Source organism: Branchiostoma belcheri, unplaced genomic scaffold (assembly GCF_001625305.1).
Source record: "Branchiostoma belcheri isolate BF01 breed outbred unplaced genomic scaffold, Haploidv18h27 scaffold25, whole genome shotgun sequence".
NCBI lineage: Eukaryota > Metazoa > Chordata > Leptocardii > Amphioxiformes > Branchiostomatidae > Branchiostoma > Branchiostoma belcheri.
The window spans coordinates 2,429,472-2,448,691 of record NW_017803854.1 but is presented as its reverse complement, the minus strand read 5'-3'; the positions used below and the strand labels follow the sequence as shown (position 1 = coordinate 2,448,691).

At 42.5% G+C, this 19,220-nt stretch overlaps 2 protein-coding genes across 3 annotated transcripts in view; one reads left to right on the top strand and one right to left on the bottom strand.

Annotated features, from left to right (window-relative positions):
* Positions 1 to 224: 224 nt before the first annotated feature.
* On the top strand, positions 225 to 10,020 carry LOC109471450 (probable ATP-dependent RNA helicase DDX41). Its single transcript, XM_019770773.1, has 16 exons — positions 225 to 426; positions 871 to 960; positions 1,402 to 1,561; positions 2,717 to 2,791; positions 3,145 to 3,205; positions 3,546 to 3,663; positions 5,221 to 5,312; positions 5,558 to 5,711; positions 5,985 to 6,048; positions 6,196 to 6,268; positions 6,576 to 6,738; positions 7,178 to 7,381; positions 7,845 to 7,941; positions 8,365 to 8,521; positions 8,898 to 9,073; positions 9,817 to 10,020. The coding sequence occupies exons 1-16, from the start codon at positions 370 to 372 to the stop codon at positions 9,951 to 9,953; spliced, it is 1,878 nt and encodes a 625-aa protein (XP_019626332.1). The 5' UTR covers positions 225 to 369; the 3' UTR covers positions 9,954 to 10,020.
* Positions 10,021 to 11,422: 1,402 nt separating this feature from the next.
* The window catches only part of LOC109471459 (fibroblast growth factor receptor-like 1), a 45,664-nt gene continuing 37,866 nt past the window's right edge, over positions 11,423 to 19,220 (bottom strand). For both annotated transcript variants that reach the window (XM_019770785.1, XM_019770784.1), the window contains exons 4-8: positions 16,455 to 16,505; positions 15,963 to 16,118; positions 15,463 to 15,594; positions 14,763 to 15,119; positions 11,423 to 14,367 (exon numbers count right to left, since the gene is read on the bottom strand). In XM_019770785.1, the coding sequence (XP_019626344.1) occupies positions 13,892 to 14,367; positions 14,763 to 15,119; positions 15,463 to 15,594; positions 15,963 to 16,118; positions 16,455 to 16,505 (1,172 nt within the window). In that variant the 3' untranslated portion in view covers positions 11,423 to 13,891. The remainder of the gene's footprint in view (positions 14,368 to 14,762; positions 15,120 to 15,462; positions 15,595 to 15,962; positions 16,119 to 16,454; positions 16,506 to 19,220) is intronic.

The following is a 19,220-nucleotide window of genomic DNA, read 5'->3' as shown; positions in this document are numbered from 1 at the left end:
GAATGTTCCAAACTGCAAAACTGAGGGGGTCCAGAGTTATTCTGATGCATATCATAAACATTAAGAAGTATATTGTATCAAATAATGTATGAAATATTTATAACTTTTCATGTAATATCTATCAAAATATATTTGTAAACTTCCAGAATTTTTTAGATTTATAAATTTGATAAACTTCACTCCCACTTGTTGATACTTTGACCGTCCCGAGGCCGTGTTGCATTGTGGGATAGAGGTCACGGGTCAAATCTTACGTCGCGTCGATGTTTGGTTTGTTTTTACGTCATTTTGACGTCTTCTTTGTCAATTAAGTACATAATCTGTGACGTTTTAGAGTTTTCAGATCTGCTAGAAACATCGTAAGTCAAAATGAGCTCAGATGGAAAGAGAAAAGACAGAGAAAGAGACGAAGACAAGTATTCGAAGGTAAGATGTAGAAATATCTATGGGGGAGGGGGGCGATGCACAGAGAAATTTATTTCGATTTATTTTTCCCCAATTCATAAAATATGCTATATCCCAGAAAAAAAGACGTCACTGTGGCAGTTCAGCCGCTTCATTCAACTGCTAAGTTAAAACTCCTTAGCATTGTTATAGGCAATGGCATAGATATTCGCTTGATATTCAATACTGCTCAAGAACTTGGCATACCTTTTAATAGCAAGGCGTGTAGAATAATTTTGATTTCTAAATCTCCATGCTGCAAATTATTTTATGCAAGAAGGCGTACTGACTCTATTTCAAACTTCTTGCTTGATGTCAGTGTTACAAATTGTTGTGCAATAAAAGTTGATTTGACTCCAAGGCCGTCCAAGCTTTTCCAAAGGACAGTTTTTGAAAACACAGTTCCCTCCCATCTGTAATCCCCAGAGACAGAGACGTAAGAGCAGCAGTGACAGTGGGTCTGATGATGATGACTATGTGCCGTATATCCCGGTCAAGGAGAGGAGAAAACAACAGGTAACGTACAACATTCTGTACAGTCATCTGTTCTTTAACGACACTGCTTAGACTTAGTGCATAGAGAATTGACTACTTGTAGGCACTGAGGCAGCGGCACTGAGCAGGTAGGCATGACAGATATAGAAGAGAATTGTTTAGGAAAGAAACTGTTGTTGTATAAGGGCTTTGAAATCAGAATCTGAATGGTGCAATGATGCTCTATTTTGCCATAGGAGGAATAAAATTTTGTGTGTAAGGGCCATTTGAATAATGAAAAAAAAATTTTGTGTTTTTATTGCCTGATAGTTTCTAGCTTGTGACAATCTTCTAATGTTTTAACTTAGAGTCCTCCATTGTGTAGTGTACAGTTACTATAGCCCAAGCAGTGACTCTAGAGGCTCCCTGCAGTTTGGGCCAGGCTTCTTCTCACTCATGATTATCTGTTAAAATACTATCCAGATGGAGAGGGTACAGAAGTACATCCAGAGCAGGACTACACTGAAGGGGCAGGAGGAGGAGAAGGAAGAGGAAAATGAGGAGGTAGAAGAAGTTACGGCTGGACCCAAGTCCAACGTCAGTCTGCTGGACCAACATAGTGAACTCAAGAAGAAGGCAGAAGGTAGAGACAAAGATATCTGGTGTATTAAAATTTAAGGTGTCTATTTATTTATCTCTTCATTTTGGCTGAAGATACAGCCAAAGCTGCCCAACTAGAATAGGGCTGATTAAATAGATAAATGGGCAAATGTGGAATACTGCACCTTGGTCACGGGAACCCACAATGTATATACTACATGCATGGAGTCCCTGTGAGTAAAACAGAGATGGAAAAAGACCTCGGAGTACATGTCCACCAATCCATGAAGCCTGCCCAGCAAGTGACCAAGGCTGTGAAGAAAGCCAATCAGATTCTGGGTATAATCAAAAGAAACATAAGTAACAAAAGTATCAACATTATCACTCGTCTGTACAAACAACTTGTCAGACCACAATTAGAATACTGCATCCAAGTTTGGTCGCCGTGGCTACAGAAAGACATCGATCTCATAGAGGCAGTCCAAAGAAGGGCCAGTAGGATGATACCTGAACTGCAAGAACTGCCCTACACACAACGACTCAAGAAAATGGGACTAACAAGCCTCGCAATCAGAAGATTCCGGGGTGACATGTTGGAAGTATTCAAAATTGTAAAGGGACTAGAGGGTATTGACAAGGACATACTTTTTCAACCGCTTGACACCCCCTACAATACAAGAGGCCACAGTTTCAGACTAAAAATACCTAAAACAAGACTTGACATCCGGAAAAAGTCATTTGCAGTACGAACAATCTCTGCATGGAATCAACTACCCCAAGAAGTTGTGCAGCAAACCAGTGTGAACGGGTTCAAGAGTAGCATAGACCTACACATCAAGACCGTACTAGACGGAGGAGCGACCAGAGGCTACCCGCCATCAAGCTCCTGACTGCGGAGATAAGACGATATCTCTGCAGTTCAGGTAAATTCAGGTAAATTCAGGTAAATAAATATGAGACAGGGGTTCGCTAGGCCTGGGTGATTTGTAGTGGATCACCAAAGGGCTGTTGAAGAGTCGTTTTCTTTAGTTAATCTCATAAATGTTCATCTATAGCTTTTTACACATCACACATAGCTGGCTTGCTAAGCATATCATACATGTAATGTGTGTGTAGTTGTATAGAACTAGAATTAAGGAAGGTGTGAAGAGGCCATTTGCATTAACATGTACATGTACCTTTCTGCCATGTTCTGTAGCCAAGAAAGAGACAGCTGTGGACAAGCAACTTGCAGAGGAGGAGAAGATTTTGGAAAGTGTGGCTCAGGCACAGGGTGGGTATTATATACATGTACTAGTACTGTACACCTGGGCACAGGTCTGTCTTTGTTTAAGTCTAATACTGTGTAGCTGTGGAAATCATAGCAAAAGCTAAAGATAAAAAATATGCAATAGTTTTAAATGATACCTTTGATTTCCATTGAAATTTGTAGAATCCTGTACAAAAGTCAAAAGCAGTTTTCATTTAATTTAATTCAGTGAGTTTAAGAAGAAGGAAAAAACAGCAATGATACGAATCATTACATAGTGTGGTCCTTTGTGATTTTAATTTGTGGTGAGACTCATATGTGTACTAGTATGTGGCACATTTTACAACAAGCTGACACATGTTTTGTTTGACTTACAGTTCTTGCCTCTGTGAAGGAAATTGCCAAGGGTATTACTTATGAAGCTTCCATGAAGACTAGGTAAGGATAATGTTACATTTAGCAGAATATCACGATGTCTTCTGTAATGCCTTATGTTATATTCCAAGTTGGCTCAGCCCAGACATGTTGTAATGTGAGAGATTACAGTCATTTTAGACAGTGATGTAAAACTGATGGCCCTGTGTACATGTATGACTTTTAAGGGAGCCTCAAGCAGCAAACCTCTGCACATAAAAGAACATAAAAGAACACATTTATCAAGATGAGTATGTGTGCTTGGCTATAAAACACTAGCTGCGGAGAGGCGCATTGTGCTGTTAGCTGCATAAAAAAGCATCCTGCTTCACTTCAGTTTAGAATGAATTCTTTTTCTCTCTAGTTGGACCCCACCTCGACACATCCTACAGATGCCGGAGAGCCGCCATGAGAGAGTGCGGAAAAAACTGCACATCCTGGTGGAGGGGGACGACATCCCACCTCCCATCAAGTCATTTAAGGTATGGGCTTGTCAGAAGTAGTTTTCAAGAATATCAGTTGTTTGTGAGAATTATCAAATGATTCCATAGAATTTTTTCACAAGAGTTTGCAGCTAAGCAATGAAAAGTATGTGAAGTCATTTAATTTGATATGATGTGACATTCATGAGAATATGATAACAGAGTATATTATGATAAAAGAAAGGAAAAAAGGAATCTCGGTCCTGTTTTAGCCCACTGTTCAAATCAGAGAAGAAAGACACTATGTATAGTATTTACAGGTTCATTTTTTTTAAAACCGAATTTAACATCATTTTTCCCCAGCCGGGGGTTAGACGTGCTTGCACCAAGTGCAAGTCTTTTTTTGAAGCAAGATTTTTACGGCTTGATGCTAGCTCTTCCTAATGCCAACCCAAACCCTAGTAGGGCCCAGGATCTCTCTAACTGACTATGTCTCTATACTGTGTACATTCCTTTTTTTAATTTTGCTGGAAGTACAATAAATCATAAAATACCGGAAAGAAAAAAATGGTCTCAATCAATAAATATTATTTGTCAGGGAATGTTATCCGCTTTGGACGTAGACGTGTACGACGGAGTATTTCTCCATTCGTACATATAAGTTGTGAACAAGTTCGTTTTTCTACATTGTGAGTCTTCTGTCAAGAATTTTCGCGGCGTACTTTGACATTTAGCTCCGGCCATGAGCGTTTTCTTTTCCAACTTCTTGTTCTATGCTACTACTGTATATGTATTACCAGGGCCGGAGGCCAGAAATACTGGCCCTACTCGGGCCTCGCCAGTGGCCTGCCCTGCTGAAATACAGTAACTTCTGGTTTGTTGACATTAGCCGGGATCACGGCAGGGGATGTCACTCAACCATGTCCACCAGGGATCCCCGGCCGCCCGGCTCTGGAGCCAATTAGTACACTCGCGATTTCAAACTTCAGCGGTTGAAACACTATGGACAGAGTATATGTGCATGTTTTTCCATATTCTGCCCATGATACTAATAACTTTCGATGTTTATGTGGTCACTAATACTTCACACGCCTCCATGACAAAAACGGAGCGAAACAAGCCTCTCAGTAACCATTTATAGGCGATAATACAGGAGCTGTACTGAACACTGTTGTCAGACCAGTTTAAAAAACCCGCACTGGGCTCTCAGCCAATGAGAGAGGCCCTTTTATCTTATAGTTTCGGCCGCACTTTAAGTGCCTTTCCCAAGGGCACAACGTCTGGGTGCAAGTCCGGACATGTCTGGGTCCAACCCTGGGGATTGAACCTGGGTCTCCTTGCTTGACAGTCGGACGCTCTATCCACTACACCACACGGACGCCACAACAATTCACTGTTCATTGTACTGGGGAAGTACTAGTATTCCTAGCTCTTTTCGACAAATACACATGTACAATGGATAGTGGACCACAGCTTAACGTCCTGTCCTGAGGACTGTGATCCTTTCCGGGAATCAAACTCCTAACCTTTTGGTCCAGAGGCAGGGTCACTAGCCACTGGACTGCACACATTTGAATATAACGACAATAAATGGATTGTTGTTTGTTTTTCATGCAGGAGATGAAGTTTCCCAGGGGGGTCATCCATGCCCTGAAGAAGCGGGGAATCCACCACCCCACCCCTATCCAGATCCAGGGCCTGCCTGCCATGTGAGTAGGAATACACTTGAACACACGAGGAAAATGTTCTCAACCAATTGGTTAGACTTTCAAAATCTACCTAGTTGCTTGAGTAACATTTTCCTTGTGACAGTGTGTATCTCATTACCTAGATGTCTAACCTTCATCAAAGTAGTTTGCACAGAATCTGATGTAGAAGAAAACAATCTTTGGAGGAATTTCTGACGTCTTGTTCTCAGTGATTCATGTTCATTTTTACCCCCCCTCCCCCACAGTCTGTCAGGCCGCGACATGATCGGCATTGCCTTCACAGGTTCTGGGAAGACTCTGGTGTTCTGTCTGCCCATGATCATGTTCAGTCTGGAGCAGGAGAAACGTCTGCCCTTCACCAAGAACGAGGGACCCTACAGCCTCATCATCTGTCCTTCTGTAAGACTTCCCTTCCTTTTTACTGAAATTTTAGCTAAGGTTTAAAGGTAGTCCCATGGCCTTTTTTAGGCCATATAGGGCACTGTGTCAAGGGCATACTATTAGAAGGTGGAGACCATCCCTTTACCACCTCCCCAGCTGAAGTCATGTACCCATTTTACACCTCACTGGAGGTTAAAAAAGTCATGCAAAGTGCCTGTCCCTTTTCCATTTCATGAATTTGTTTCTTAACTAAGACTTTTTGAAGTAAATTTTGTCTATGTTCTGTTCCAGAGAGAGCTTGCCAGACAGACCCACCAATTCATCACACATGTGGGGAAGTATCTGGAAGCTGATGGTAAGCACATACATTTAACATTAAATAACAGAATAATGGAAAATGGAATTATCAGAGCACAGAAGTTGTCTTTTGTTAAACAAGTGGTTGTGAATAAAGAATTTGCTATTCAATCATCCACCAACTTCATCTCATTGTATCCTGTAGGAATGCCTGGCATGAGGACAATGTTGTGTATCGGTGGAGAATCTGCCAAGGACCAGTTTGAGCAGTCAAAAAGGTCAGAAACATGACGTTGTTATTTGTACTGCACCCATATGTTTGTTTGTATGCATGCTTGTAAAAGACCTTACAAAAGCCATTGTACTTTTGTTGTGTCAATAAAGTCTGTTATTGCTATTGTTTCCAGGATGAAAGTATTGTATTGGGTGGCTCTGGTTCCCTGGGAGTTTGTATGTACAGTGTATCTTGTAAATGCAAATATAAAACAATAAAACATAACATAAAAAGAAAGCCCCAACATCCAATAAAGCAGAAACAATAAGACACTGCATCATCACCAGTATAAACACCTTGACTTCCCCCAGAGGTGTACACATGATGGTGGCCACGCCCGGCCGACTCATGGACATGCTGAACAAGAAGGCCTTCAACCTGGACACCTGTCGCTACCTGGTGCTGGACGAGGCTGACAGGATGATCGACATGGGCTTCGAGGAGGACATCAGGACCATCTTCTCTTACTTCAAGGTCAGTCACAGCTAGAGGTCACAACTTGTTTAACAACAGCCAGCGTTTCGATGACTGCCTGTCATCTTTATCAGGGCAATTATGACTGGTGCACTGAAGTTACTTATACTAGGTATTACTGGTTCATTTTGCACTGAAGCTAGATGTTACTGCTAACTTCTGGATGTAAAGTATTTGAGTGCACAGTGATCAGACAAGGGGTTCATTGGTGTCTGCTACGTGGGCACAGTTTTGCCCAGATGTGCTGTGCAAAAAGTATTCATCTATCTTGCTTCTAAACCATCTATCTTGCTTCTGCTTTCTCTGAGACTTATGTATTTGCAGAAAATATTTCCGAATTGCAGAACAAAATTTTTTACATTCTGCTATAGTTCAAAACACACAAAAAAAATTTCTACCCTTGATTGCTGATAATAATTGTACATCTTCTGTTCTCCAGGGCCAGAGACAAACCCTGCTGTTCAGTGCCACCATGCCCAAGAAGATCCAGAACTTTGCCCGCACGGCGCTGGTGAAGCCGGTGACGGTGAACGTTGGTCGGGCGGGTGCAGCGAGTCTGGACGTGATCCAGGAGGTGGAGTACGTCAAACAGGAGGCCAAGATCGTTTACCTGCTGGAGTGTCTACAGAAAACTGCTCCTCCGGTTAGTCTCTTTTTTTCTAATGAAGATTTATCACGTTTGTAGGAGGAACTGAGAAGTCCAGAGGTGTGCAGATAGACTGCTGGGACTGAACTGCCAAGGAGAGAGAGAAGAGAGAATGATTGACCTAACAGTTGGCAACAGTAATCACCTTGTCAAAGTGTCAACCCTGATACCAGACTGTGAGGTTTGAACCTCTTACACCAGGAAGGATCCATGCTCTTTTGATAATTGTGGTGGGATCTTCAACATGCTCAGGGTGTGGCTCTCCTTAAAATGGTACCTCTGGCTAAACGTCCTATCCAAGAACTCATTCTTACCCGAAGCTCATTTTTACCCGAGTCAAGGAAGGAAATAGGTGTGAAGTGCCTCTCCCAAGGACACAACAGTGGGGCCTGCCAGGGATTCTAACCCAGAACCTTTGGATCCTGAGTCAACAACCCTAACCCCCTTGCCACTGTTTCAGGTGTTGATCTTTGCGGAGAAGAAGGCAGATGTTGATGACATCCATGAGTACCTGCTACTGAAGGGTGTGGAGGCTGTGGCCATCCATGGAGGAAAAGGTCAGGTTCTTCTCCTATATTTGGAATTCATAGTACATAGGTCATTTCATGCTTCTAGTTGAAATACTTTTTTTTGCATACCTGCACTGGTGCAGGTGACTATGATATTTACCTGCACCAGCCAATTTTACCTGCACCAGCCAATTTTACCTGCACTAGGAAGTATGGCTCATACTAAGGACTATTGCCAGAAGCTGAATGGAAGGTTGTGTGTGCAAAGAAGACAAAAGTATGGAGAGACAGTTGGGGGGAGATAGTTTTGCAAAAGGGGTCATCCCCTGATCTGTTGAAGGGGAGTACCTTGGGCTCTTTCTGTCTCAGGAGACAGTCTGAAGCTTCTGAAGAAGAGGAGTCCTTCTTATTAAAACAGTAGTTATGCGAGGTAAATACCAGGATACATAAAGTTTTCTCTTTTTTTTTCAGACCAAGAAGAGAGAACTCGTGCCATTGAGGCTTTCCGGGAGGGAAAGAAAGATGTTCTTGTGGCGACAGACGTGGCGTCCAAGGGGCTGGATTTCCCCGACATCCAACATGTCATCAACTTTGACATGCCAGAGGACATCGAGAACTACGTCCACAGGTAGGCATGTGCAGAAGAGCCATCTAGAGACAATGTGTAAAACTGCACTACAAGTGCCACAGAAACTGTTTGCCATACAAGAACTGCTCATGTAAACTTTTTCCGCATGCGCTACACTTAACCACACATAAAGAACATACAATGCAATCTTGTAGAATGACTGAACTACAAATATCAGGCGTGTATGATAGTTTTAGGAAAATACAAGTTTGAGCAACTAAATTGTTGGATAATAAATCCAGTACTTCAAGGCATAACTACATCTTGTTCTGTTCTGAGCTTGTATTAGATACCTAGTAGCTGGTATGTCCATCATTTATCAGTTGTACTGTTCCAAGTATGTGATGAAGTGGTGTTGTATGTTTGTGTTGTCCAGGATTGGTCGTACAGGCCGGTGTGGGAAGACGGGCATCGCGACGACCTTCATCAACAAGGCGTGTGACGAGTCTGTCCTGCTGGACCTGAAACACCTGCTGCTGGAGGCCAAGCAGAAGATCCCGCCCGTCCTGGAGACACTCGAGTCAGAGAGCGAGAAGTACCTGGAGCTACGGGGTACGTGTTGGTGTAGCCATGACCGTGCTTTATCCAGAACCATCCTTTATCCAGCACCATGCTTTACCCAGAACCATGCTCAGGCACAGTCCTGGATGGTCCCTACATATCCAGAACTGTGTCTGTTGGCAAATCTACGTTCTTGGATAGGCAGAGATTATCCAGTTGATTATCCGTGGCTGATCCTAGCCCTAAACCCATTCAGGAATAGAATGAGATAGGAACAGTTCTGGATACAGTATGTGTCTTCTCTTCAAAAGTTTAGAATGGGTTGAATTCCGAATGGCTGAGTTGCTGAGATCGAGGGGTGAAGGGTTTGATTCCTGGCTAGTTGTTGTGTTTACATGTTTTTTGCGTTAAATGGCAGAGTGGCTTAGGAAAGCAGACACAAAATCGAGTGGTCAAGGGTTTGGTTCCTAGTATTCCTGGCTAGATGTTGTGTCCATGTCTTCTGCTCGCAAGTTATAATGCGTCAAATGGGAGAATGGCTAAGGAAAATTCCCCAAGCTCATTTTTACAAGTACAATGGAAAGTGGACCACAGCTTAACATCCTGTCCTAAGGACTAAGCCTTTTCAGTAGCATACATGCCGGATGAGCAATAACAGCCGGGATTCAAAATCCCAACCTCCTGGTCAATAGGCATTGCCACTAACCACCTGACTACACACGGTGAGTGTACATGTACAATGCATGTCCTTACTTTCCAAAGCATTGACATTCTTGGTTTTTCCACATCACTAGGGGAGAGAGGCTGTGCGTACTGTGGAGGTTTGGGCCATCGTATCACCGACTGCCCCAAGCTGGAAGCCATGCAGAACAAGCAGGCCAGCAACATTGGGCGCAGGGACTACCTGGCACACAACGCAGCAGACTACTGAGGCTACTGTGTACATTATTATGTCACCTGGGTTAAACATTTCTTGACAACAATAGCCAGGGCTCGAAATACCACCTGTATATGTAGGTTAGTGCAGGTGAAATTGGAGCTGTGCAGGTATTTCTGATGTCTACCTGCACCTACCCTGCACTGGTCCATGTACTGGGTGTATGCAGGTTAGTGCAGGTAAAATTGGAGCTGTGCAGGTATTTCTGATGTCTACCTGCACATAACTTACAGTGGTCCATGTACATGTACTGGGTATATACATTTATGTACATGTAGGTGTATGTGTATATATGCATTGACTAGCTGTTACCATCCAAGGAGTATAAAAGAAGTAATGGCAATGGTTTCTGAACAGTTTTAGTATGATCCATACTTCCTACGTTTTTAATTCTGCAAGTGAATTTTGTCTTGTGCAGATAATTTTCAATGTAACCTGCAACAGTGCAGGTATTTCGATCCCAGGGTCCTGTAAGAATTGGAAGGAAATACATTTGTATACATGTACATGTAGGTGACAAAGCTTTTGTCTTAGTTGTGAAATAGATCAATCTTTCAAGGCATTTATTAGTTAATGTTCTTGATATCAGCTATGTTGAAGAGGCTGAAGTAAACCATGGTAAAGTGAATGGAATTGTCACAATTCATGAACATGTGTAACGTGATATTAGATACACCTGATGTGCAAAAACTACATTGTTTGGAAATAAACATACATGTATATTCAAAATAGTGTGTTGTCAATTTGAGAAGATTCTAAACATTTCTTACTCCTTAGTTGTTACAGTATGTGGCTATATGTGCACAGTAGAATGATGCATTTTAATAAAGGGTTTCAATGAAAACCCAAAACAACTATGTTGCCATTCCACTTGCTTCCGATAGGGGGCGTCACAGACATGCAGACCAAGACTCTCAGGTACCATAGGGCTTCGATACCACTGCATGTAGTTACCTTGTCAGATTGCCTCATGTATAAATTGAACCCCTTCAAATCACCATAGTAAAGGATAACCCCTAACAGAAATACACTGATATTTACTCGAATTTGAGAGTTTTCCTTCTCAGTTCTATTTCCCACTTGTAATGCTTCCTTCCCTTGACTTCACAACCCATCCACATACACTACAAAGATTCATTCACCCAATACCCCTAATTTCAAGGCATCTAATGCAATTTCAAGGAGGCAAACTGGACTTTTCTTTTTCTGGTCATTCTTTTCATGTACAAGTTGACTCAATCCTATCCCATAGCATACTGATAAATGGTTGCTTGAGATGGTAGTAAATGTCAGTATCACAAAGATTTCCTCATCCGGAATACTTTTTGTTTCACCACCTTGAAATTGCGTAGGCCTGCCTTTATTATTTCGTTCAGTGCCCTTGATCCACAAGATAATCCCCTTCTATTTCCTAATTTCATACAACCAAGCACACCAACAAAACAACATACAGCAGCCATATATTTTATGTTCATACAAAAGTGATTTTAATTTTCTCTTCACATTGCCATACATATTCTTATCTGTGGTATTTCTCAGCACCACAGCTACAAGTAGTCACTTATTACACACACTGACATTTTGTCTGCACAGCCTATGTACATATAAGCACTCTCATATCACAGGAGGAAGGGCATTTACTTTGACTGACAGCTGTCAATATCCATACTTCTACAATGTGTTCCAGTCTTTGATTAATATGTAACAAAAATAGCATTGAAAACATTTCCCCAGGAAAGAGAAAAAGTGTATCTCTGGTCGTCTATTTGTGAGAGTTTTGCTAATGTTTTTATATTGCAATTTGTCCATGTACTTGCCCTCTTACAAAACTTGAAAAGCCGTACTGTATTAGAAATTTCCAATACACAATACAACTGTAGTATAATGTTGTAGTATACAGGGAAAATATTACAATCTGGCTGGAATAGTTACAAAAGGATGGTTCACTGCTGTCTTTCACAGAAAGGCAGACAATATACATGTAGTCATCTTCCATCCTTTTTTAACAGAAATACAAAAGAAATCCACATTTCGCTAATTCAAAAGTGGTTGTATAAAAGAGAAGTCTTTCAATCAAATATAAAATATCATTATCTAAAATGCATGTAAAACTCTAATAATTATAATGAACAACTTGATGTGATAATGGCAGCTGTCAGTCATAGAATATCCCTTCTCCAATAATGTTCAATATACATCTAATCATAGATGGTTTATGTCATCTTTAAATATAAGCTCTATACAGCTAAACACAACTCTTCTCTACACAAGTCATTTGTAACATAGAAAAAAATTACATTGCAGAAATTACATGGTGGTGCTTGAGTTTTTTTCCTAAGCATCCAATCTTTGGCATCAGACTACACCGGCATTTTTTCACGATGTATATATATAAATTTTTTTAACCACTCTGGTGCAAAAACAAAACATTGTTGATGTACACATTGTAATCACGAATCCAATATTTTACAGGTATGCCCTCTGATGTGGCTTTGCTTTAAAGTGTTGTTTATTGGCTTATGATATTGTATTCATATTGGTGATAACTATTGTACCTTCTATAAGAAGGGCATAGAGAAGAATTCACAGAGTAAAATACAAGTTGGCAGTGTTGGCACTTGACATAACAAACTTAACAGAATGAGAAGTACAAAATTCAACAGAACTGGAACCAGGTGAACATTTTGATACAAACAGAACTTGTCCCCCCACCAAATTGTGTTGCAAAAACTTTTATCCCAACAATGCAGAACTGAACTTGTTCAAATAGCCAACTTGAACTGTTATATGACATTTATATCGTTGTAAAAAAAAAGATTTTTTAAAAAAGGTAGAGGTATAACAGTTGAGATCTAAATGTACAGAGGTAACAAAAAAAGTTATTTTTTCTGCAGTGATCGGGCATCACAACCAATTATTTACAAAGCACATTCTGACAGTAGGATCGGGAGAAAACCATTATTTTACATCCTTTTACGTCTTCACGGACACGACACTCCTCGTGACGGAGGGTTGGGGTGGGACTACGCTGCCTGGAATGTCACCTGACAAACTCCGATTGTGTAAGGAAGTAACCGTCCAAATGCCACCAGGGTCAAGTTTGAGGCAAACCATCTGTTTGTGGGGAGGGGGGGTACTTCTAAACATTACCAAGGGGTGGTTTTAAGAATTGTACTGATTAAAAAGGAGGGGGTATATGAGAATTTGAATCCAAGGGAATGGCGAGGGAATGGTAATTAAAAGAAAAAGAGGGGTAACCATTTTACCCCGACCCCTTCTCTTAAAATGGATCAGTCTATATCATGTCACCGTCCACTACTTTGTAAGAAGACAAATGATTGGAGGAACCAGACATACACTGATGGTACGAGGCAAGTGATTGGACGAACCTGACATACTGATGGCATTTGGTTACTCTTTACAACTGTTGCTCTCTTTCATTTTGGCATCGACTTGTAACAAAATAGGTTATACTTTATTCTCAGACCATCCATTTCTTTTTATCATTTTTATAACTTATTTACAAATATACAGATAATATACAAAAATTTTCATGATTGTGCATGCAAAAAACTTCCGAGCTGTGAAATCATGTGTCTAGGGCTGGCTGTGACTGGCACCTGTCATTCATACAACTAATCATTGTGCTCAATTTGATACTTAATTCTACACATCACAAATATATCATTTCCATTAAATACTCTCCAAATCTTTTTTCATAGACTCTTTTAGTACGTATACTGACATAGAAACAAATACTACACAGACTTAGCACCAGGCACTATTTGGCAAAAAAAACGAAAAGCAATGACGTTGTAAGAGAAATAACACCTCACAACGGACAAGTGCTCGTCCCAGCCAGCTCTATAGACACATCTGACGACAAGAGGAAGATTTTTTCGTATAAATAAAGAAGGACGAAGAATTAAGGGCTAACACTGGTAATGGATGTGTTGGTGCTGGTAGACCTTACTGACTCCCTCCGTGTGTGTGTGCGTGTGTGTGTGAAGGTCCACGTATCTGTTCATGTACTTTTCTCTGGTGGACGTGCTGTTGGAGCTAAGCGTGCCCGTGGGGCTCGCTGCGGGACTCAGAAGTCCCGACGGCGGGTGCATCCCGGACGAAAGCGACCCTGACGAGTCCTTGTCCCGCTGTAGCGACATGACGGTGGTGCCGTGCGACGCGGCGTCGTGCTGCGGGACGTACTGACGGGTCGGCGTCCGGACACTGGCCGGGGGAGACGGGCACCGCTTCCGCTGCTGGCAGAACCACACGCCGCCGATCACAAGGATCAGGCCGAGCGCCGCGGGGAGACCGATCACCACCACCAGCGGCACCTTGCTGCTCAGCGAACTCCTGCTCATCACGGACTGTGTCGTTATGGAGGGGTCATCCACCTTGTCAGGATCTGCAACGAGCACAATGCAATTTAATTACCTTCTAAAACTAAAATTACTAAACATGACAATTAACAATTGACAATTGACATAGTCTGGTGTTACTGTAAGTAGAATATTCCTCAGTGACAATTTGAAAAGGTAAAATGTCAGGTATCACAGTATTGATTGCTTTGTCCTTGTTGCCCTACCTAGTACTTTGTACACATGTGGAGCAATACAGTTTATTCATTCATAGTCAAGGGAAAAGCTCACAATTCTCTAGTATTGATCCAAAGTTCAGGTTATGGTTACAGAGCGGTCTGACTAAAGCATTATGCTCACTACCTCAGTCTAAATGGATGCTGCTTCACTTCTTTTTTACCTTCTGCTTTTCGATAGTATACAAAGACGTGCTGGTTCTTACCAGGTTTGACTGTCAGGAAAGCGGCCTTGTAGCTGTATCCCATGGTGTTGGCCCCCAGGCAGATGTACATGCCCGAGTCCTCCTCCTTCGCCTTACTGATCATGAGTTTGTTCAAGTAGGACCCGTCGGGGCGGGACCACACCTCCCCGGTGGGCAGCACGATGAACTTGACCCCTCCGACGTCGATGGTGGTGTTGGGGTGCTTGTGCAGCTCGTGCTCCTCCACGCGCTTCAGCCACTGGATGTGCGGCTTGACGCCGCTGCGGACCCGGCACTGGAAGGAGGCGGTGGTGCCGAACTCCACCGTCGTGTTGACCGGGTGGACGCCGGTCAGCTGTGGCTTCGTCGTCATGCGAGCTGAGTGGGAGGAGATGCGAAAAATGGTTACTCTCTACTGTTTTCCTAAAAAAAAAAAAAGGATCTCTACAACTTCCAACAGGTCCCATTGACAATGTAAAAAAAATCAGAGCGGTTTGATTTGTTTTGGCTTCAACCAGAACTGAAATGGTTTGCATTTTGCATTCATTATACAAACTTGCACCCACGACCAAAGCAGTTTACATTGTCAAGCTTTTGTACTTCAGGAAAATGACGAGCAGCCCAAATACAGGCTCAGCTGTGAAGAGGCCAGATTGGAGACGTGACCGCAGCCATTGTAGGGCATACAGAATAAAGGAAGACCATGGCTGCTACAACTTACCTATGACGTCGACCTTGTACGTGGCGTTGATGCTGCCGATCCTGTTGAACACCTTGCAGGTGTAGCGACCGCTGTCCCTCGGCCTCAGGTTACGCAGCTTAAGGGTCCAACGCTGACCCTTTTTTGCCCCACCTGCGATACAAGCGATAAAAAAAAACAGGGCTTGAAATCCATTTTTCTGCATGCCTGACCAGTGCAGGTTGCATTCTAAATTATCTGTATCAGATAATTTTTACCTGGATCACTCAGAATTTACAAAGTATGGATCACACTGTTCAGAAACCATTGCCATTATTTCTTTAACACACTTCATACATGAACAGTTCAATGCAAATGCAGACATCAGAAATACCTTCACAGCTTCAATTTTACTTGCACTGAGGTGAATATGCACCCAACATTTTGAGTCCTGTCTACATGTTGTTTGATGTAAAGCACTGGACAGTAACTTCAGCATGCTTTACCAAGCAGAAAGTCTTTCAGTGATAAACTGCTCGTACCTAAATCCTCATCGGTGAGCGTTCTCCCATCCTTCGACCAGATGATCTCCGGCTTGGGCTGCCCGCTCGCAGAGCACTTCAACCGGACTGAACTGCCCATGGGTCTCTGGATGATCTTTCTCCTCATCTTCTGTGGCTGTGTGAATCTGGGCTTGGCTGTTGATCAGAGGCAAGAAAGGGTTTAATTAAACCTTGTTGTATTGAAAATGCTGCATGTTCTCCTGTATCAGGATTGTGTTTCGTAACAAAATCAGAACTACAGGGGTAACCCTTTTTCTCTTTTTACACTTGCTTAGAAAGAGAGATTGTGTACCATCTTCTATCAATCCTATTTCATGATTCCAAATCAAATTTCAAGTAAGAAAATATCAGAGACCATAGAGCCCGATATCAGCCCTTGCTGCCTGGGTAGTCCACTGTATTACAATGTTGTAATTCCAATAAAATAAATAAATATATACAATAATAAATAAAATATCAGAGAGTACTCACTTCCACCGACACCAGGTGCTGTACCAACAGGTCTGCCAGGATTGGAGTCATCTAAGAGAAAAAAAAGAGACACAATTAAATCATCTGAAGATATCACACCTCTACATTTGTACACCTGCACCTGAACAGAAAATTTTAAAAAGCTGACATGTGACATACATGTAGATGTGGACTCTTGTAACTATCCTCCAAAACACATCCCCTCCTATGATGGCTTTAAAATAGCAACTTTGTATATATTTGTGTAAGAGGTTGCTTAGGTAGTAACCTTTAAAAAAGGCACTAAAAACCTTCTGTTTCTAAGTAAGGAGCTCGAATCCCCGGGGATCCCTCCCCCCTTGTACCCTCTCAGGGACTTCTGAAACTCAATGTATACTTCAAAGGGTTCTCCCACCCCTATGAAAACATTATGAGAGTCCTGGGAGCAGCCTGGCATGTGGTAACACTTTCACAGGAACAGACTGAAGATCTCACTTTCTGACTAGGTTAATGACTTCCTCAGGTGTTGTGGGGGGACCCAGTGGCCCAGTACATGTTCTCTCTGAACCAAAGTTCCCAATAGACCAGCGTTTTGCCATCTTAGGATGCGATGTCCTTTTATTTTGTGGTAGGCAGTCCTCAACTGTGTTTCAAAACTTGCCACAAAACTTTCAAGTTGCATGAAAATGATGTCTTGGTGTGTGTTTCCATAAGTTGGGGTTGTAATTTTACAACTCAAAATGCAACAAGTATCTTTTCAGAGAGTTAGTTCAGAATTTCCTACGGCCTGCTGTAAGAAATACTGCTCTGAACAGCATTAACTCTTCACTGGAAGTAAAGCCAGAAACTGTCATTGTCTGACATGCTATCTCCGGTTTGGGTGAAGTGTCAAGAGTTTCGTTTTTTTTCTAAGCCAAGGTGATCGCTTCACTGTCACAATCCAACTTTGTTCTCTTCACACACGACAGAAGCTATCTACTAGATCTAAACAGTGAGCACCTTCTCTTGGCTGTATATTGTAGCAGGGATTTTGTGCTTTAAAAAATAAAGATAACTTCCGAGGCCTGTATTTTGTTCCAAGTTGCTGATGTCTACCTGTATAGCCACAGTTTATAGGCGTACGTCAGGTTTATAAACCCGAAGGTTTGGACGTTTTGATCACTCCGCGGTCGGACAAACGGCGAGACTAAACTTCTTGGCTTTTGGAGGCTGTTGCTTACACGGCGGTACCCAGGTGATCCTGACATATACAATCCTCCCTGTCTCGTCATAACAACCCAGGGACGGCTTCCGACTTTTCGGGAGAAACAAATTGTCAAAGACGGCTCCGGCTTACCGCAAGGTAAACATCCACGATTCGGTATAGCAAGGACGCGGCGATTTTCCCGCCAAACGGACTAACGTACCTTAAAACGGTACAGCGGGGCTCTTATCTCTTGGTTTATCTTTCGGAGGGATGTTCTCTCCCTTAAGTAATTTGCACAGTTCAAACAAAGTCAAGTACGATGTAACAGGATTTCCTGGAGGAAGGCGTCCCAAGATCTTGAACTTACTCCAACTTAAGGCTCCGCCCACCGGCCTGTAACACTTAAGGTCTCCTGCCCATCTCGCCTTAAGGGCTTCCAGACCTCTCCTGACAGCTGTAAGCTGTTTATCAGAGGGTTCTTACAGTTAAGTCTCTCATTTTCTGCATCAGTTTCAAAAACAATTGCCCTGAGGCTCTTAGCCACAACCCCTGCCCCCGCCTGGCTCCAGCTAAAGATTTCATTAACTCTTGCTTTTCAACACATGGTTACTTTCGCAGACAGGGACTGGGGAGGGAGAGACACTGCCAGTCTTCAATTAACCCTGTCATCTGCCATCCTCTCAAGCCTTTAAGTCCCCGCCTGGAGCTGAGGAATGTCTCTTCTACATTTCCTCATGACGCTATAACTCTAAGCTATTCATTAGGGTCGGTACTGAAGAGGTAATCTGGCCGTGTTTGGGACAGATTTGTGTAGGGGTTTGTACTCTTGCCGTAAAACTGGCGACATTTATAACTCGCTAAGCCGGCGACTGCTTTACGACTTGTGTAAGCCTGGGGGTTGGGAAAGCAAATTGTGCCTGTCTGGGCAGAATGGTGAGAATTTCCCCCCTCTAAAGTCAGGGTGGAGAGATTTATCTTCGCATTTCAACACTGCCTACCCTTGAGGAAATGTAGCCCTGCCTGTTTCCTTTTGGCCCATGAGCCTAACTCAATGACTTTCTCATATGGGAAAGGCCAGAGCTAGGCGCGCCAGATGTATATTTGAGCATGATTATGTGGGATGTCAAGTATTTGTTTTCAATGCCTCAGTGCCCATATTTTTATGCTTGCTGTGTGTTTGGTGCAGGTGCGTCCTGGTCTGGTTTGTGTGCTCTGGGAGGAGGAACAGACACGAACTGGGACTTGGGTTTCACGACAGGCGATCTCTCGGGTCTTCACTACCCACAGCTGACATCACAACTGGTGTGATAGAACTGCAGGATTTTCTGATAACACAGCAAACCGCGCTACAAAACATTTTATTTTGATTTCGCACATAACTAGTGAGTTTTCAGTTTTTTTTCATGTTCTCTAATAGTAGATTAAATTTTTACAATCTTCATAAGTCAGCCAAATTTTAATAGACCAAAAGGTAACAAAAAGTCTTGTTCCCTTCTATATGAAATACAGTGTGACAGCCATATGTTTGCTAATCAGAGCTTGCATAAATGACATCCGTGCCTGAGCCAACGTCAACACCACAGTCCATACCAAACACACCT